At 39.2% G+C, this 22,094-nt stretch overlaps 1 protein-coding gene across 1 annotated transcript in view; it reads right to left on the minus strand.

Moving 5' to 3' along the window:
• imp3 (IMP U3 small nucleolar ribonucleoprotein 3) overlaps nt 1-22,094 on the minus strand; it is a 236,431-nt gene that overhangs the window by 206,819 nt on the left and 7,518 nt on the right. Inside the window, exon 2 of the mRNA XM_048540071.2 lies at nt 15,968-16,075. Within this exon, the coding sequence (XP_048396028.1) occupies nt 15,968-16,075 (108 nt within the window). The remainder of the gene's footprint in view (nt 1-15,967; nt 16,076-22,094) is intronic.

Raw genomic sequence — 22,094 nt, forward strand, 5'->3', positions numbered from 1 at the left:
TATCGGTGAGACCATGCAGATTATACGGCAATGGACAGGCAGAAGTTTTCCCTCCCAGTAGGGAAAAACTTCAGCGGCAAAGGACATTTTGCCTTCAATTTTTGGGTACATGTCCTCTACGGCAGCCTTTAAGATACACAACAACCCAGAATCACCAAGCTGCAAGTGATAACCAAGTTCCATACCAATGAAAATGCCCTCAACCGTAACCTTGGTTCAGGTCACACTACATGTAACCTCACCATACTGTTCGTGGTTGGAAAATCTTCCTAACTGATCTGTTTGGACACCATCTCCTGAATAACTTGTTATGACCTCTCTACCTTAATGAGTTTGTACAGTTTTGGATTACTTGTTACTTGGGTTAGGTCCTTGTCATGCGACTCTTATACCTATCATGTTATTCCAGTCATTTGGTTTGTCTCTAGCACCATCTTATTTTTGTTTTTTTCTAATTGTCTCTCTGCCTTAATTAATCAGAAGATATGTCATCCTTTAACTTGTTATTCAGCTGTTAACACTTTTTATTCGCACCGTTTGTCACTTTTGATTACCTGCAAAGACTTATCATTCAGTCTGTTGATACTCCATTTACACAATTCGTACCATATTTTGACATTCTTAATTACCTGGAATTATCTTGCAATGATTTCTCTGCATATAAAGTCTGTGCCTGGTGTGCTTCCCTCCACTTCAGCTGACCAGGGAGCAGACTCTAAAAGCTTGTGATTTCAAACAAATTTGTAGGACTATAATTTGGTATTGTGTGACTTCTGATTTTGTCTACCCTGGTCCTCCACTTGGGCCTCCATGTCATGGCTACCATCTGTGCCACTAACAATGATCCTGAGAGTTGACAATACTGGAGTGGTGCCTGCAATTTGACTGAAATGTTATGAAGGTTCTGTGCCTTAACAGCATGTGGTAATGATGGAGGATCCTTGGTCTGATATCACTTAAGATATACAGAATATGATAATAATCAGCATAAAGGAAATTGCACAAGTCCTCAGATCTCCGAGTCTTCAGAGATCAAGTCGAAAATTCGTGCTTTCAAAAGAAAATACCAATTAATTCACTACATATCCTGCAATGCTCTTGTCCACTCCACTCATGACCATTTCAACTAAAAGAAGTAATTTCTAAGCTTTTTCATAGCATGGACAAACTTGCAATGCAGGGGAAATCTCTTCATTGACCTGCATTGAATTCAAATTCAATTCCTCGAGATAAGCGCAAATCTACTGTGCAACTCAGAATTATTTTAAAAATACCTCACGAGAGAAGATGCTCCTTCAATTATCACATTGCACATTTCCTAGCTATTCACAACTTGTCTCTATTGTGCAAATATTTCAATACAACTTAACATAATAATGCTATTGAAAAGTGAAGGCAATTTTATGGTGAACAGGTTATGAACAGCAATAGAATGTGTCTGTAAAAGACTGGGACAGGTCAGTAATGTGTACTGCAGTAATTTAACAAATTTCCAAACATTATGAGATTACTTCAAACACAGTTGTACATCACATCTTTGGGCCTGCAAGTAGCACCAATATTTCAACTGTTGGTTCACAGGTTTCCCATGAGATAGAGAAAACACAATTGGACACCAATAAAATAAAATGGGCAATAAACGTACCATTATCGCTTCAGTATCCGTTCACAACTCTAAAACATCTTCACAATAAATAATGGAGTTTTTACAAACAACAGAACATGTACATCGTCTTTCCCATTGTTAAGATATAAATCATACATACACGGCATAGATTCTATGTATAGTTCTGACAGCTGTGATTGGAGAAAGTAAACAGCAATGGTGGGGGCAAAACCAAGAATAAACATCTTTTATCTATTAGTAAGCTTACAGCTGTTCACTTGACTGTGTGATCTGGACATAGGTTAGTATCTTAATTTCACCTTGGGGTGGATCTTATACTTAACTCATTCACTGCTGCACAAGATTTCTTCATTCTCCCAAAGTTTGACAGGAACTGACAAGTAGTAGCATCAGACAAACAAATGTCAATTTTGTTCTCAATCAAACACATGTAAATCCTGCCCCTCAGAATTCCCTCCAACAACTCGCCCACCACCAATGTCAGGCTGACCAGTTTGTGGTTCCCTGGCTTCAACTTGCCACCTTTCTTAAATACTGGTACCATGTTAGCCAACCTCCAGTCTTCCAGCACTTCACCTGTGGCTGTTGATGGTACAAATATCAGGAGCCAACAATCCCTTCCCTAACTTCCCACAGAGTTCTCAGGTACACCCAATCAGGTCCCAGGGATTTATCTACCTATGTGCGTTTTAAGAACTTGAACAGCTGCAATCCTTGGGGTGCAAGGATAGTGAAGGCATGCTGATATAATTCCAAAGTCAAGGTGGGATGTGGCTTGGAAGGGAACTTGCAACGGTTGCTGACATGTATCAGCTATTCTTGCCCTTCGAGGTGACAGAAGTTGCCGTTTTGAAGGAGCCATAGTGAGTTACTGCATCTTGATGATGATACAGGCTCCTGCCAACACGTGCTGTGGTGATGGAAATGGATGTTATTAAGTTGACGGATGGGGTGCCAATCTATACATAGCTGTTACTGACCTGATGATTGAGGGAGTGAACATTTGTGGATGTTCAGAATGGTTGCATGCTTCTCGCATGCATGTACATCAGTCTGTCAAGGTATCAGGACAGGTGGATAAAGTGGTTAAGAAAGCACATGGCATGCTTGTCTTTATTAGCCAAGGCATATAGTTTAAGATAAGGAAGGTTATGCTGGAACAGTAAAAATTGTTCACTAGACCACAGCTAGAGTATTGTGTGCAGTTGTGGACTATACATCATAGGAAGGATATGATAGCACTGGAGAGGGTGCTGAGGAGATTTACAGGACGTTGCCTGGCCTGAAGAGTGTTAGTTATGAAGAGAGATTGGACAGTCTACGATTGTCAATCTCCCTTGTTCTGACAAAACCAAAGAGCATGATTGAGAAGCCTAAGGCTATGAAAGGCAGAGGTAAGGGACAAGAGATTTTTGCCCTTGAGGGAGGGATTGATGACAAGGAGACACAAATTTAGCTATGTGGCAGAAGGTTTGGAAGAGATGGGAGGAACAACTTTTCAGAGTGGTGGGAATCTGAAACTCACTGCTTATAAAAGAGTGTTAGAGGCAGAAACCCTTACAATATTTAAGGAAATCTGAAGTAAGCAACTAACTAAAATTCACTACTGCAGAAAAGCTAAATAAAATAATGGCTATTCACCAGGACTGCCAGTAATTCTGGGAGAATATTACACAAAGGCCAGGGGTGGGCTATAATGACACTGTCACAAGAACAAAACCTAAACATCAATAACTGACTCAGAAATCAAACCTATTCTGACGTAAAGCTGGTCCATACAAAAGGTCTTCAAATAACGTCATTGACTGGTGGAGGATATACATTCTATTTCGAGCTTATAATTAGCACCATCACATCAAACAAACCAATAATGGAATGAGATAACACTGTGAAGCTAGATGAACACAGCAGGCCAAGAAGCATCAGAGGAGCAGGACAGCTTGATGAGATAATGGGAACTGCAGATGCTGGAGACTCCAAGATAATAAAATGTGAGGCTGGATGAACACAGCAGGCCAAGCAGCATCTCAGGAGCACAAAAGCTGACGTTTCGGGCCTAGACCCTTCATCAGAGAGGGGGATGGGGGGAGGGAACTGGAATAAATAGGGAGAGAGGGGGAGGCGGACCGAAGATGGAGAGCAAAGAAGACAGGTGGAGAGGGTGTAGGTGGGGAGGTAGGGAGGGGATAGGTCAGTCCAGGGAAGACGGACAGGTCAAGGAGGTGGGATGAGGTTAGTAGGTAGCTGGGGGTGCGGCTGGGGGTGGGAGGAAGGGATGGGTGAGAGGAAGAACCGGTTAGGGAGGCAGAGACAGGTTGGACTGGTTTTGGGATGCAGTGGGTGGGGGGAGGACAGCTTGATGTTTTGGGTCGAAACCCATCTTCAGAAATATATAGATATATATATAGATTTCTGAACAAGGGTCCCAACCCGACTGTCAAGCTTTCCTGGTCCTCTGATGCTGCTTGGTGTGCCGTGTTCATCCAGCTTCACACCGTGTCATCTCAGATTCTCCAGCATCGGCAGTTCCTGCTACCTCTGTGACAATTATGGAACAAGTTGCTCACAGCAACAGTACAGCTCGACTCAGGCCTCCTTTCCTCAAAGTATGAAACAACAGCATCATAACAGCAGTTTATTTAAATTTCTGTGACCCGAGTAAGTTCGAAACTACAACAATACATCCAGGCTTCATAACTTATTGACGTTAAAAAACACTTGAAGCAAAATCAAAATAAACATTCATATAGAAACAGCCTACTTTATTTTTGTTTATAATTATTTCAAATCCATGGTAGAACAATGTTTCTGCTACACTGACCACAGAACAATCATGGCAATATTACCAAACGTATGCTTCAATAAACCAGAAGATATTTTATTCAACTGAATGTGAATATACAATAAAATACCAGTCACAAACTAAATTGTTGCTTTATATTAGGCTAACATGGAACAAAAAAAAAGATCTGTACCAACGGAACATCTAAAACTTGAACATTACTGCTTCTCTAATTCTACTGTTCGGAAATCCTACATTTTATTTTCCAAACTGCCACTCTAAGACAGTAACCGAAGTACAAAAGGATTTTCCACACTGATTCATTGGAGCATGATGGGATTTGACTCCTTTGATACCATAAGGAGTCCTGCATACTTTTAATTCTGATGAAGGTTCATGCTATATATTCTCTCTAAAGAGAATAGAACCTTACACACAAATCGAATTTCAAATTATTTCTATGTCGTGTTTTCCCCCTCCAAATAAATAGTTTTAGTTTCATGTTTGAATATTAAGAGTGGCTTAGGTTATTTGGAAATTTGCTTCCAAGCACTAAATGAAGCTTCTGTTTCAGATGAAAACATAGGTTCTTGGCAAGGTATGACACAGAGAAGAGAGGAATCAAATACTCAAAGCCATTCAGAAGATCAGGTTGTCTGCAGGTTTCCTACAATGAGCAGCTGAACAGAGAGAAAACAAAAACCTATAAAAGTAACAATGCAGTTTAGCTGTCTCTAATCAACATAGAAGAGAAGAAATTTGAATGGGTTAATGCCACAGAGAGAAGCTGCAAAACCAGGAGGCTGTGAAACAGGAGTTTAAGGAATGTATGATAAGAAATAAAGTAAGTTGTGTTCGCAATTTGTTTAGGCGTACCAGGAAGACACATCAACTAAAGAAGATAGCACTGAGTGAATAAAGATTTGCCAATAAACAAACCAAGCACAGCTGTGCTCGTTGAACAAGTTTTAAAGCAGGATGGTCCCTTCACTGACATTTAAGTGTTTGTAAGGTTGTTGTCGAGAATAAAGGGGTTGATTCTTCATTTCTGATATTTGTACTAATAATGTTTCAAATAATTCTTGTGCATTGTAAAATGGCTTATATTCTGTGTGCATATCAAACGTTGATGTTTTATGTTAAAAGTACAGTCGCAATCTTTTGTGAATATGTTGAGTGACTGACCACTATGATGCATCACTATGCTAAATAAGATAAACAAATTTCAAAAATAAACCTTTGGGAATATCAAGCCAGATTTCACTTTGAGATAATAAAATGTGAGGCTGGATGAACACAGCAGGCCAAGCAGCATCTCAGGAACACAAAAGCTGACGTTTCGGGCCTAGACCCTTCATCAGAGAGATCTGACTTGTTCAGAATTTCCATCAATCAGAATCATAAAGTGAGGGCTGTTGACAAGATCAAACTTAGTTGAACTTAGAAGCAAACTGCAAATCTTTAAAAATTGGTTGTAGAGGTACTGAGCATAAAAACACAACAGTTATCATGGAATATATTACAGGGATGGACATTTCAAATTCTTTTGACAATTGCCAAAATGTTTTTGGATGTAGAAGATGGAACAGAAGATTCTTTGTAATTTCTGATAAAGGCTTTGAGAAGTTATCTAATAAATGGTAACTGGATATAAAAGTAGGGTTTCATAAGGAGGAGCTGCTAATATTTATTAGAATGTGGAATCAAAAGGAAGGAAGCCTGAAATTGAATTTCCACTGCTAGAATTAGAGGAAATACATTTAGAAATTTTAAAAATTGAATTAGACGGAAAGTCAAAAGCAAAATGAAAAATCTTGAATTGGAAGAAAAAGGGAAAGGAAATAAAGAAAAGTGGAAAGAGATGGAAATGAGAAAGTTTAAACTGGCAAGCAAGAAGAGGGAGAGGGAGAGATTTGGAAAGAGAAACTAAATTTTAGAAGTTTGAAATCCAAACAGGGAAATCAAACAACATAGTTTTTGTCAAGAAAAAATTACAATACATTAAGACTGAAGTCCAAGCAGCTTAGCGCAAGACTCTAATTCTAACGAGGAATTTGACTGAACTCAATGTCTGTGCTCGGTCTAATTTTACAGAGAATGGAGTTGAATGACATTTCATCTCATTTGAAAAAATTGCTGTAACATCAAAAGATTCTCGGCTCTTAATGTTCATTGTCCTGATAGGCACAGTTGCGATTGTGTAAACCAGTTTACCAAAAATAAATCATTTGCAGCCATGGTCACTCAGCAAAGAACTTTTTAGTGGAATGAGGGTAATCCTATAAAAAAAGTTGTTGTTGGGAATGCAAAGGTTGAATCGTTATTTCTGGTATTTGTAATAGGATCGTTGCAATGAGTTTTGTACAGTGTAAAACAGTTCACATTCTCCTTGTGTGTAATACATTTATTGTATTTTGTTCAAACTACATGGGCAACATCTTGCAAATATTTTCAATGACTGATGACAATGTTAAGCCATCTGCAAAAATGCCCCTGTACCTCCTACCTCAACTCCATCCAAGGACCCAAAAAAAATTCCACATCAGACAGATGTTCACTAGCACATCCAGTAATGTGGTCTACTGCATTCGCTGCTCCCAACGTGGTCCCCTCTATAATCGGTGAGACCAAGCAGAGGCTCGGAGACTGCTTTGTCGAGCACCTGCGCTCGGCTCACGACAAACAACAAAACCTTCCAGCCGTGAACAACTTCAACTCCCCCTCCTACTTCCTGGAGGGCATCTCCATCCTGGGCCACCACCACAACACCACGCAGAAACTGGAGGAGCAGCACCTCATTTTCCACTTTGGAGACTACAACCCAACAGTCTCAATGTGAATTTAACTAGCTTCAAAATTTCCCCACCCCCACTTCATCCCCTGACCAACCCTCTCTCTCATCCCTGCCTCCTTGACCTGTCAAGTCTTCTCTCCCACCTAACTGCTCCTCCCACCTCACTGACCAACACCCACCGCTACCTACCTGCACTCACCTATCACCACCCCACCCACCTTCCCCAACCTCACCCTCCTCTTTCTATTTATTTCAAAGCCCTCTACCCCTCCCCCATTTCTGAAAAATGGTTCCAACCTGAAACATCAGTTTTCCTGTTTCTCTGATGCTGCCTGGCCTGCTGTGTTCCTCCAGCTCCACACTGTGACACTCTGACTCCAACATCAGCAGTTCTTACTATCTCATTTGGGCCTAAAGCCAGGATCTGACTTGTACAGAATTGTCACCATTTAAGATCGTAATATAATCAAGTAGTAAGTAACACTATTACCTATGTTTGAATGCCAAAAATGTTATGCCCAATTGAAAAGAATTCCTGAACAAATAATGGGACAATTTGGCCCCACAGCCATTTTGGAAATTGCCATCATTCATAATAAGCTTTGTACCCAGTATTGATCGCATTAATCCACCAGAAATCTCTCATCACTTCTTCTACAAAACATCTGTCAACTTCCTAACAACTCCAAAATCAATTCACAGGGTACAATACAGAATTGGCCTCTACTGACAATAGCAGAATCAACACCCAAATCAGAGCTGAATGTTTCTCGTGAGAATAACAGCTTTAAGCTCAAAACACAATTTTACTGTATCAAACCACAAAGTACTTTTAAAGTAAATGAAATAATGTTTGACATTGTCAATCATGGGAATACAGGTAATCAAGTCATCTGGAGCAATTTGGTCATCATTCTGACTTGAAGCCAATGTACAATCATTATCCACATTGTACTGGACTTCTGTAAAAGAGTAACAACTTCACATCAGCAGAATGTCTAGAGTCTTCCATTTCTCAGTGCACGTTTTCCAACTGGTGAATGGGTTAACAATTCTTCCGCCACAATTTAACTGGCAGCAGATGTGACTGCATCCTTCTTCAAGTCAATCATTAATTCACAGTGGAAACTAAATAGACTTATGGTACATTTAAAAAAGTGAACAGTTTTATCACTTTCAGCAGTAACAGGTATTCCAAAAAAAAACGCTCAGAACCAATCTACAGAAATCACGCCTGGCCCTGCTCACCTTGAGACAAGGCATTCCTGCTGCAAGTGAAATCTGGCTATTTTCACTGCATTTAAAATTCACTTACCATTTGTTATGTTTACTAATTTTCCAACAATACTTAAGGTGAGGTTTATGAAAAGCAAATCTTGGTGTTCTCAGTGAATGGCTAGTCTTACTTGCAATCGTAACCTCTAAAAGCTGAAGCCTGCAATTTGAGTTAGGTGGCCGAGAGTGATGATGTTGGCACCTTCACAGTCTTCAATGTCTCAGACTTCCACAGGGATTTATATCATGGTTAATCTAACTGTACAAGTTAGTTAAGTTCTCGTTTCTTGAGGAAAACAAAAAGCTTTATTGCTAATACGAAGCAGAGTCAAAAGTTGCAATGTTGTATGTAGGCAAAAGGTTTTGATCAGAAGCTAATTTTTATTTGGTCCTTTCAAGAGATCTTGCGGACAATACTACAATTGGCTCACATTATAATCAGAGAAAATGTAATAACCCAAAAGAGGACAAGATAAATAAATTATATTCTTAGACAGTCCAATACAGTCTCTGCCAAATATGAATTAACACAAAATAAAACAAAAAACTCAGGTGCTGGAGGTCTGAAACAAAAATAGGAATAGCTGGTGATACTCAGCAGGTCTGGCAGCATCATGGGAAGAAAGCAGAGTTAATTTTTCCACTGAGTTTTGCCAACTCATCTCCGTTTTTGTCATGAACTAACACAACCCAAATTGATGATTTATTCCCAAAATTTAATAAGTCTCACCTGGAGAATATTTGTGAATCACGAAAGAAAGAGTAAAGGCAGCAATAGTAATTATTTCTATGATCAACGAAGTGCTTTTGAAATGTAGTCCCTGCTTCATGCTAAGAATGACATCATTACAAATCACACCACTCTCTATCGTTAAGAAAACTTAGCTTGCAACCTCCTAAGAAGCAACTCTTCTGGATTCAACAGTTGCAGGACAAGTATTAAATACTGATGATGAGAATTCCAAATACTTGCAACATGGTCTTTATTTCAGACAAATTAAGGCAACTGAAGTGAAGATCTCTAGTTTCATATAACACTCACTGTACAATCACTTGTTATCGAGATATACGATAACGAGCAGCAAAACTATTTCCTTGTTCGCTGAAGCAGTGATACCCAGGTCTTTTAAAGCATGAGATTCAACATGCACAAAGCAAAATAACTCTTCCATTGAATAAGTTTCTTGACAAACAAAATTTTCATATGATCAAACAAACTAATTGACTCTTAATTTTCATTCTGAAATTTAGTGAGGCTCAGGTACGAATGCTACGTCATCTTTAAAAAGAAATGAAATAAAAAACAGAAATTCAAATGTTATGTCAAACAGTTTCCCCTCCCTAACACAGAGATGACAGCAAGACAAAACACTGCTGTCGGAAGGCCTTTATGAAATTGGAAAGGGTTCAGAAGACATACTGGGATGTTGCCGGGCCTCGAAGATTTAAGTTATAAGGAGAAACTATTTTTCACTAGAGTGTAGGATGTTGGAGGGATGTTTTCTTGAGGTTTACAAATTCACGAGGTACATAGATAAGGTGAATAGCAAAAGTCTTTACCCTAGGGTAGAGAGGTTCAAAATTAGGGGGCATATTTTTAAGGTGAGAGGAAAAAGATTTAAAAGGGACCTGAAGGGTAACGTTTTCACAGAGGGTGGTTCATATGTGGAATGAACTGCCAGACGAAGTGGCAGATGCACATACAGTTACATTTTAACGACATATCAAAACAAAAAAGGTACATAAATACGAAAGTTTTAGAGAAATATGGGCCAAAGGCAGGCAACTGGGAATAGCTTAATTTGGGCAACTTGGTTGGCATGGGTAAGTTGGTCCGTAGGGGCCTTTTCTGTGTTGTATGACTATGTAAAGCAAAAAGGCACACAAGTTAACTCAGCACAAATCACAGATTGAGTTCCAAGATCTGCCCAGACAATGCAGCCCTGGATCACAGTGGGTGGCACAAGGACCGATGATGCCAAAGGCAGGTGGTTAAGGGTGCAGGACTGTGGGTCTTTTTGCACATGGAAAGTGCAAAGACAACATTTATTAATCAAACTCAATTGTTCTTGAGGTGGTGACAGTGAGCCGTTCCTAAACCTACTACAGTTCATATCGTCTAAGTACATCTATAGTGCTGGTGATGGAACCACTAAAAAACGTTTTTACAGCTTAAAATGTCTGTGCTTTTTAGTAAGTTAAGAAACAGTACAACAGAACACCACACTTAAGATGGAGAAATTTTATGCACCTCTCTTCCATTTTTCTGCCCCATTTATGAAAAAAAGCATCACAGTCTTTAAAACTGTAGAATTTAAATTCTAGCACAAAGTTTCACCATATAAAAGGTAATCATAAAATCAAATCATAAACTATGAAGTGCCTTCAGAATGCAAAGAATTAAATGTTTACATCACTTAAATGGGAAGAATTCAAGATAACCAACAATAGTTAACAACGCTTTTTGTTCAAATTCCACAAAATAGAAATAACATTCTCACACAACAGCTTCAAAGCTGTAAAGAAGACTGAGCCAGGCTTGCTCTCTCATTTTATCCGCATTACTGTTAATAGCAAAATACAGATCACAACCCAAAGACAGCCTGTCAGAAAGGATAGAGAAAGATTGATGTATGTTCAGGGGTATATGTGACATGTGCAAATTACACAACTTGACTGATGTATAACCACACTAGTGAGAGACAGCCACACTATAAAATGTGATACATTTTCCCTTTCTGTCCAGCCATTATTCAGCAGCAAATTCTCACAGAAATGTATTTGTCCACATTCTAAAACACAACAAAACATCTAAAAGATACATTACATCGGGTGGAGTCAGACAAATGAAGTTTAGGAACAAGGTTGGCTGACTGAAGACAAGAGATGATAAACACCCAAGTGATTTAGAGTAGAAATACCAGAAAGTGCACTAAAATTGTGTCATTAAGCAAGGAAAATGGCAAATTCATAATTCCACCATTTTTAATTGGTCCCGAATTCGGGATGGTTTTAGGTAACAAGGTGACAATGGAACAGCAGTTTTTATGATGAGTTTATAGGGCATGCATTAGGACTTTTGTGATGAAGTGGCTGTGTTCCTACCTCTGGGCCAGAAAGTGTCCCCCCAACCCAGATATGAGTCATGATATACCCAAACAGGTTGAGTTAAAATACTTATAAGGTATGCATTTACCATTTAAGATTTAGTTGAAAGGAGTAGCTTGCATGTAAACCTGCCTTGATGTCCCAAATATTTTACATGGACAATGAATTATTGTCCAAGTATGCTAACTGTTGTGGAAGCAAATTCAGCAGCCATTCTGGTACTGAGTTGCAAATAAACTGAATGACTTGCTCAATGTTTTTGGTGGTGCCCGTTGAGGAATAAGCATTCGTCAGGACATCATGAAAACTCCCCATTCTTTGAATGGTGCTACCTTACTTCTACATCTGCCTAGCCGGACAAACATTCATTAGACAGATCCTCTGTCTATGCAACATTTTTCCATTAATGCAATACTTAGTCTGCCTAGATAACATACTCAGGCCCTAAAGTGTGACTGAAATATACAACACTCTGACTGAGAGGCAAAAGTAATATCACTGTGCCAAGAGAACACAATATTTAAAAATATTATTTTATTCAAAAACAGGATAAAAACCACTGTTAATTATTAAAAGATTAATTAGTTCCACAAAGTTCATATGAAGTAAACCAGGGAGTAATCAGTCAAACAACATTAGGGATCACAACTTTTATCACCGTAAAGTGGAGCGATATTTATGATTCCTATATAAAAATACTAATAAATGATTGTTTTTTAAAACTGCATGGGCTTTATATAACTTTAAAGTTATTGATTTTTGTGTGAGACTTTAGCACATCCATTTGAGGCTCACAATTCCCATGTGAAAGTTATAAATCAGTGTTTCCGTCAATCTTTCACTCGACTTTAATCTGAAGATTTTAAACACAGACCATGGTATTTTTAATGAGATGCTGTAATTTTATTATTAACAGCCCCTGACAGATTTATGAATTTAAAACAAGACAAACGAGCAAGGAGAGTTCAAATGCAAGTTGCCTGGATTTGGTTAATCAGATTTTCTAACCACAAAGCATAAAAACGACATAGAGATCATCATTTTGGAAATCTAAAAGGATTTCAGATGCAGGTGGCACCAGAAGGCTCCCTAGAGCCAGGTAATCTCGACTGCCCTTGGTTTTCATTTTAAAAACTTTTCCATCTCTGTTTCATCACCCAACTCCACCCTATGAGAACCAGTTAGTGGAATCCTCATCCACGCATTTGTCACATTTAGACCATTCTAATACAATCCTGGCAAGTCTCCCATTTTACATTATCCATTAACTTAAAAGTCATACAAATAGTCTGCTACCTATATCCTAAATTGCAACATATGCCATTACCCAATAAGCACGAGAACTACATTGGTTCCCAGTTAAACAAAGCCTTGACTTGAAAATTATCATCCTCGTTTTCAATCCTGTGCGTTGCCTCAGCCTATACCCTCCCCATCCTGAACTCTGCATCTGTCCAAGAAAGCTGCATTCCTCCAACTGTCCTCTCTCACACACCTTTGGTTTTAAAATCATTGGTAGTCATATCTTCAACCTTATTAATTTATATTAATTGGGATTAATTGTATGCAGGTATTGGGCATTAATTGGGGAGTCACTTGTGAACCTACTGACACAGACAAACTTTGTCAGGTCAACGATAAATCCTTATAAAGAGCATGCTTCGCCACCTGGCAGTCTGGATAATGACATGGAAGCAAAGAATCATCAGCTAAAAAATAAAATTTGGAAACTTAGAACAAAAAAAATTCAGGGCTGCATTAATAACCAAGGGACACACCTCAATGGAGCACATTGACCAGGAGTGCAAGAGGTAACAGTTGAACCTGCCTGAATGTGGTAAAAACAAACTTAACTAATGTGCCAACATTTGTTAGAAGTTGCAAGTAAGTAATATGACAGCAACAATTTTTTGTATTAAATTTTTAACTAGTTATAAGATCTCGAAAACCTCAACAATCATAATCAGTCTCTAAAATTATTTGGAAATCACCACTTTTGGTGCAGAGGTTTGTCTGACAAGCAAGCAGCATTGGGAGTACAGTCCCCCACACCCACTGACTCTCACTGGGGTACAGTCCCACACACACACTGACGCTCACTGGGGTACAGACCCACACAGACATTATCCCATTTGCCAGCATTTGGCCCATCTCTTTCTAAACTCTTTCTGTTCAGATACCCATCCAGATGCCTTCTAAATGTTGTCACTGTACCAGCTTCCACCACTTCCTTGTCCAGCTCATTCCATACACACACCACCATCTGAGTAAAAAGGTTGCCCCTAAGGTCCCTTTTAAATCTTTCCCCTCTCACTTTCAACCTATGCCCTCTAATTTTTTACTCCCACAGCCCAGGGAAAAGACTTTGTCTATTTACTCTATCCTTGCCCCTCATTTTATAAACCTCTATAACATCACCCCTCAGCCTCAAATGTTCCAGGGAAAATGGCCCCAGCCTATTCAGCCTCTAGCTATATTTCAAACCTCCAACCCCAGTAACATCCTTGAAAACCTTTTCTAAACCCTTTCAAGTTCCACAACATCCTTCCTAAAGTAGGGGGACCAGAATTGCACATACTTTTCCATAAGGCTTTTGACAAAGTGCTGCACAGACATCTGCTAGACAAGAGCCCATGGTGTAAGGGGAAAGATATGGCATGCATAGAGGATGGGCGGATTGGCAGAAGGCAAAGGGTGGGGATAAAGGGTGGTAGCCGGTGACTAGTGGAGTTCCACAGGAGTCAGCACTGAGACAACTATTATCATTATATAATAACCACGTGGATGAAGGAACTGAAGGCATTGTGCTAGGTTTGCAGATGATGCAAATATAAATGGAGGAACAGGTGGTGTAGACAAAATGTAGAGGCTGCAGGAGGACTTGGACAGGGCAAGAGAGTCGACAAAAGAAGTGGCAGATGGAATACAATGTGGGAAAGTATGAGGTTATGCACTTTCAAAGGAGGAATAGAGGTGTAAACTATTTTCTAAATGGGGAAAGTCTTCCAAAACTTGAAGCTCAAAGGGAGTCCCACTTCAGGATTCTCTTCAGGTTAATACACAGGTTCAGCTGGCAGTTAAGAAGGCAAACGCATTGTTAGCAATCATGTTAAGAGGGCTAGAATACAAGACCAAAATGTACTGTCGAGGCTGTATAAAGCTCTGATGAGACCACATTTGGAACATTGTGAGCAGTTTTGGGCCCCATATCTAAGGCAGGATGTGCTGGCTCTCGATGGGCCCCAAAAGGAAGTTGACAAGAATGATCCCGGGGATGAAAGGCTTGTCACGTGAAGGTTGAGGACTCTGGGGATCTGTACAAAATGGAGTTTAGAAGGATGAGGGGATCTCATTGAAACTTAGAGACTACTGAGAGGGCTGGGTAGAGTGGATGTGGAGAACATGTTTTCACTAGTAGGACAGATGAGGACCCAAGGTAAGGCCTTAGCATGAAGTGACAACCCTTTAGAACTGAGATAAGGAGAGATTTTTCAGACAGAGGTGGTTAATCTGTGGAACTCAATGCCACAGAGGGCTACGAAGGGCAAGCCATCGAGTGTATTTAGAACAGAGATGGATAGGTTCTTGATTTGTAAGGGAATAAAGCTTTATGGGGAGAAGGCAGGAGAATGGGATTGGAAAACATACCAAGCATGATCAAATAATGGAAGAGAATTTTTGGGCTGAATGGCCTAATTAAGCTCTCACATTTTACAGTCTTATTACAGCTATTCTTACAGTATCCGTCTAAACAGACCAGATAAGACTTCAGTTTAACACTCCTTTCAGATGGTGAATGAAGCGCTCGCTTAAGTTACGTATTGAACCATTATTCTTTTTTTCTCTGGAGGGGTATGACATCCAATTATCAACCAAGTTGTCTTGACGTTTTATTTTACAAGTTTCGGGTCTTTGGAATCACAAGACCAAGTTGCGGTCCAAAATCAAAAATTTAAAGTTTGCATTCAGACTATCTTGCTTAATGAAGAGAAAGGAAGCCATGATAATTTACAATTAAAAAAATCTAAAACCGCTCAAAGACGAGATGAATGAGCTCATTTGACTATTCAGTGGAATACGTGTTACGTGACGCATGTGCCTCAACTAAGATCTTACGTCTATCAGGAGTATCTTTGTTTCAAATGGAATAGTCGAATTTGTCTCAGTATCATGAGGATACTGGAGGAGAAGGAAAAGTGTAAGAGGGAAGAAAAATATTAAGTCTTCAGTATTCAATGTGAAACTGGAAAACGTATAGGACAACTTCAGCAAACTAAAGTGCATGAAATTCAGTTTCAAACAATAAATATATTCATGATTTAAATTTTCTGTTGAAATTAGTATCTTTTTGCTCTATTTTAATTGAGTTGGAAGCACTCACAGTTTTTCCAGTAGTCGGCTAGTGCACTTGACTCGGAAGGAGTCTTTCTCATTAAGGTCTCGGATCTTGCGTGCCAATTCTCGAACTTCTCGGCTCAGCTTATTGTACCTGTTAAAAATGAGAGAGATGGAAAATTTAATCTTTCACCATTAAACAGTTAGTTCCACATTTTGTCTGGGCAAAATGTATGGCAAATAAGGTAGGATTAAAACTAATGTCTGTATATATTGTACGCACTTGAAAAATGGTTTCAAGGCATTCGGAAATTATATTTAAAGAAACATCTAATCCAAGTTGTGGGTCACAATGCCAAATCAGTGTTACTGTCTTGAAAGTTTGGTTTTCAGCATGGTGACAGGATCAGTAACGTTGCGTGCAAGTCCAAGAACTTAGTGTAATTCAAGGACTTCTTCGATTCATTTTCTCAATACCCCAGTATGATTGCGATTTTTCTTTACAATTGCTTTAAACTCCTTTTCTCACTCGCCAGTGGCTGTCTCTACCAGGTCCCACTTCAACTAGAATCTGTTGTCTCAGTGAAGTTGCCAAGATCATAAGTCATGGTACGTTTATCTGGCTGCTTAATACAGAGAATTTTTACTTTCAAGAATTTAAAGATACTTCATGGTTGAAAAGGATGGTGTCTTGACAAGCAAATGCTACCTGGAAGATTATACGACTCCAGTTATGATAACGTATGCAACTGCCGTCATGAAACAGTTTATCCCAATTTAAAAAGACTTGAGGCTCACCAATTGTTAAAATAACATTCAGCTCTAGTTTTTAGGGTAATAATTCTGTATTTAGAGCTCCCTAGAAAAAGTTGAGATGGAGTATAACTACTGCAGCGAATCTGTCCATAGGCCAAGGTTTGGTGAAATGAGCATTTTATAGCAATGAATCAAAAATGGGACAGCAGAATGGTGATCAGATTTCTGAAAGATGCAAATAAGATTTAATAATCTTTAAAATAACATTTTAAGAATGGTGCCATGTTCAAATCAGGGTCAAGGCTAGTTTGTGCAACCTAAACACGGGGACAGCTTATATCCAAGGCTCATGCAGGAGTTAATTTGTATCAGACCAAAGAAGACTCAGAGATGGAGAACATTCGGTAGGTGAGTTTGGACAGAACATGCACGATCTGGAAAATACTGCCTCGAATCCATCTGAAGTAAAGACGTGTGATATTAGATAGGTGAAAGTCTCAGCTCATTATAACCACTGTTGCACACCTGATTAGTTTGGTAGAGGCTGCAACCAAGAACTGATGAGATAGCAATGGAAAATGTACCCTAACTTTTAACTGAAAGAAATTTCATCTCATTCAGGACTAAAACGTCAGAGAAGCAATCCATAGCATCTCTACAGTGTAGAAACAGGCCATTTGTCCCAAAACGTTCACACTGTCCCATCTCTTATCCATTCCCTGTAACCCCACATTTCCCATAGTTAATCCACCTAATTTACACTGCCTTGAACACTATGGGCAATTTAGCATGGCCAATCCACTCAGCCTGCACATCTCTGGACTGTGGGAGGAAACCAGAGCACTGGAAGAAACTCACGCAGACACTGGGAGAATGTACAAACTGCACACAGACCGTCTCCCATGTTTGGGAACCCTGGCGCTGTGAGGCAGTGCTAGCCACTGAGCCACTGTGCTGCCCCAACAAGGGGGTACTGCAGAAGTCAAGAGAAATGGTAGTAAAGTAATGGTTGGATCTGATCACTCAAAGTGATGCCAGTAGTGTGAATTCTATTTCTGGACCAGGTAAGGTTACCATGAATGATTTGCCTTCTCAATGTCTCCCTTCAACTGAAGCATGATGACTTCAGGTTAAACCACCAGTCGAATCTCTAACGAGTAGCACTACAGTCTGGTAAAAGCATGACAACTTTACCTTCAGTCCATAGGAACAGTACAAGCAGTAGTCTTTTCATCTTGTTCTGGCCATCATTCTGTTCATCACAAAACCACATATTCTCACTGTTTCAGACTATAAACCTCTGGATTCAGGGTCTCCAGTTCCAGGATTGCAAATGTTAACTGCTGCCCATGTCATACATCGTAAAAACTTGGTGAGACATTGTTCAATGTCTTGAATCACTCCATAACTTGACAAGGTGTAAAACATACATTTACAGGTTGAGTACACTCCCATTCCAGCTCCCTTCACATCAATCTAGATGCCTCTTAAACTACTCTAGTTGTGATGTGATTGATGGCTCACCCTTTCCAACAACTCAAAAGTTGGCAAGTGGATAATCCTCTATCAATCATCTACTGCTCCTTCACGTTAACACCGCCAACATCCACCAATATGTTCCTCTGTCCCCTTACATTTGTTCACTTCTTGCAAATGGTAGGATGCCTCTACCAATAATGCCATTAATGAAGTAGGGTAGGTAAAAGATAAGCAATGAATATATTATCAAAATTTTAATGACTCTAATTCTAAGTCAAAGACAGACTGCAAGCTAATAAACAAGGTGTAGGCTATTCCTGATTTTCTAGGAATTTCCATCCACATACTTGTGAGTTTTTACAAATTGTAAATCACTTCAAGCATTGAAAGGTTATTCTTTGCCTGTGTCACAAAGAGGAAACTGGCTCAGCCAAGGATTACTAAGCTTCCAACAGTAAGTCAAGTTTTCATAAAGAAATCCTAATTATACAAACAAAATCTGAAATTATGCCAATACACGAAAGCATTCAAATGAATCAGCACTACTTGTGGTAAATTAGAACGCTCCAAAATCAAAACTAATTATGCTGAATTAAGATCTCACAACTCAAATGGTACCCGTTAACACTATTATACAAGTTACACACAAAATATTTTAAAAATTAAGAATCTTAATACAAGATGTTCAACAGTTAGGAGCTGTTCCCCCGCTAAGATTAATGATCAGCAAATCAGCACTCGCAAATGGAGTTGCAGTTAGTACCCTGATGACTACTTTCAAACCCATTATCATTGTCACTGGATCAGAGGAGGCAAGCTGCAGTTTGTAGCCTACTTTTCACTGCCACAAGTCTAAAGACATCCCAATTAACTGACTTGAAAAGGTTTAAAAGAGCTGTGTCAAGTGGATCACAATAAAATCTTGTTCCAAGTCTGAGCCTGGCTGCCATGCACTGAATTCTTTCAACCTCCAACCTGAAAAGGTACTCCTGCAGGAAGTTGGTCTGTTATGAGTCATGAAGAGTGGAAATTGAGGCAGTTTCATGCATTCAAATCACTGAAAATAAATCATGTATTGTGGTAACATGATCAGAGACACCTTTCCTTCATAGGTCTATTATTTTTGCACTTGGTTGCCAACTGTTTGTTTCAGCAATATATTAACAGGCAGATAGTGTTCAGATGCTGCTGTCATGCAATGCAAACTTAAAACACAATCAAAGTAAAAACTGCAGCACATGACATTAAGATCAAATTCACTTCTCAGTCGGTAAATCTTAAATGCCCTCTACTTACAGTTGACTTAAATTATATGCAAATAATAGCTTTTGCATCCAAAGATGCGTGTGCTAGACCTTCAATTAGTTTTTTTCTGGAATGGCAGGCTACTATGAAACAAAACTGCTAGTCTCAAGAATATCTGTGCAATGTATTCCATAATTAGCACATAGCTGTTGTGCAAGACATAATTGACAGTGGTTTGCACACAAGGACATTCTGTATGTATACGGGTTTCACTGCCTAAACACCTACTGTTTGGTAATGCAAATACAAATTGCTGGAAACACTAGGCATTTGTCGGCACAGAATATTACAGGTTTATGAGCTTCCATCAACTTCTCTACTGATGCTGTCTGAGCTGCTGAACTTTTCCACTATTTTCTGTTATTCTTTGATTTCCATCAAATCCAGTATTGTGCTTAGAGCCATATTTCAGTGTTTGTAAAAAGTACACACTCCCATCCACTTTCTAGCATTTAAAAAAAAAATCCAAACATGACCACTCTTTCTCTGCCTCAAGACAGTGAGCGTTTCCAGCACTTTCTATATTTATTTCCGGTATCCAGCATCTGCACTAATTTTCTTTCATTTTGCAGAAGATTTCAAAAGTTTACTGGAGATCTGCAGGGCACAAAGTGGAGTGATATGACAAGTCAAAACAGTGAAGGTAGCCTCTTGGCCTTAGCAAGCAGGAGAGTTAGATAAACACCAAACTCTCAAATTATATAGTCACTTTCTTTTTGATGCAAACAATTTTGAGTTCAACTCAATGAGAGTGGGATCACTGTAAATACACTCCAAGTTTTACATCTGAAATGATACAAAAATTTGTCTCAATAGCAAATTCATTTGTCAATCCATTTCCTGCTTTTTTTGCCCTTCCACCTCTTCTGAAGGTGGCAAGTCATGCTGGAGTGGCAAAGTGGCTCAGTGGTTAGCACTGCTGCCTCACAGCAGGAACCCAACTTTGATCCCAGCCTTGGGTGACTGTCTGTGCAAAATCTGCACATTCTTCCCAAGTCTGCGTGGATTTCCTCTGGGTGCTCTGGTTTCCTCCCACAATCCAAAGATGTGCAGTTTAGGTGGTTTAGCCATGCTAAATTGCCTATAGTGTCCACGGATGTGTAGGTTAGGTGGATTAGCCATGGGACATGCAGGGATACGGTAGGTGGGTGGATCCGGCTGGGAGGCTCTCTGGAGAATCATTATGGACTTGTTGGGCTGAATGCCCTGTTTCCACACTGTATATATTCTATTCTAAAATAGAGAAAGACAACACCAGCAACTTCATCAAAGTTCTCCTCTTCTGCATATTGAGGCAAAGAAGTGAGTTAGTCTGCTATTTTGGCCAATGGGGGAAACTATAACTGAGCCAATCCTGCCCTTGTCCAACAATTACAAATATTCACTTTCAGCAGGAGTCACCAAATTAAATAGCGGTTCTTGGTTAATTTATCCCTTTTGCAGGCTTTAGCAATCGTGAAAATAATCACAGCATTGTTACTATCCAGCTGATTCACAACATGCATACTTTTCAAAACCTGCAGAACAAAATTCGGCAATTAAAGCTAGAAATGAACAACAATTTCAAAAGCTTTTTTTGGCCACAGAAACTGTCTGAACAGTTCTAATCAAGGGCTGCTATTTGGCCAGTTAAACTGGCATTTTTCTTCTCAGCTGTTGAGGGACCTTCATTCTCTTTTCTCAAGAAACCTTGGCTAAGCACTTTCATAATGATATTCACATATGTCTTATGAGGAAACTGTTCATTTCTGGCAATTCAAATAATCTAAATTGCATTTCACAATTGGCCTGAGAATTGGCAAGGGCAGTTCAATGGAGCAACATTTAAACATATGAAAATAAGCATATTAATTAATTAGTTTACTGGAAAAATACTGACAACTACCAGTTAGGGTAAGGGGCCAGAACTCAGCACTGACCAATTTCTCTCATCAATTAAAAGTCTGGCTGCCTTTAGGAAAGTAAACAAAAGGTTCTGACCTGTAAGAAACAGAATGTTTGCCAATTGAAGAAGGTTATCCTGCCATCATACAGAGTTTTATTCAAACTTCTGTACAGCACTGGCCACCTCTTGACACGATAAATCAAGAAATAAAGAATGAATTTGAACAGCTAGGAAACAACTGAAGCAGAATATAAAGGTGATGTTCAAATTGATAGGAGTTGCAGATGTAGCATTAGTCAGGAATATTTCATTGTACAAGTCCAAACAAAGGGATACAGACAAAAGGGCGATAAGTTCAAACAAACATGAGAAAGTGCATTAAAAGCAGGCTGTAGAAGCAAATAGCTTAGATCAGTTTAGATTAAATTAGACAAACATTTAAGAGAAGCATATTGTTGATTCTAAGCAAAAGAAAACCGAATTGCAGATACTGGAAATCCAAAACAAAAACAGCTATTATGGGAGAAACTCAAAGTCCGACAGCATCAATGAAGAAAACACAGAGTTAACATTTCAGGCCCAATCATCCTTCTCAGAACATGTATTCTGTAGAAGGATCATTGGGCCCAAAATGTGAATTTGATTCTTGCTTCCACTTAGCAGTAGAAAAGGCAAATGATATTAAACTATGGTCTTTTTTAGCCTTAAACTCTTATTTGTTTCAGAACAGGTGAGGCACTGCAGATGG

Source organism: Stegostoma tigrinum, chromosome 8, assembly GCF_030684315.1.
Source record: "Stegostoma tigrinum isolate sSteTig4 chromosome 8, sSteTig4.hap1, whole genome shotgun sequence".
Lineage (NCBI taxonomy): Eukaryota > Metazoa > Chordata > Chondrichthyes > Orectolobiformes > Stegostomatidae > Stegostoma > Stegostoma tigrinum.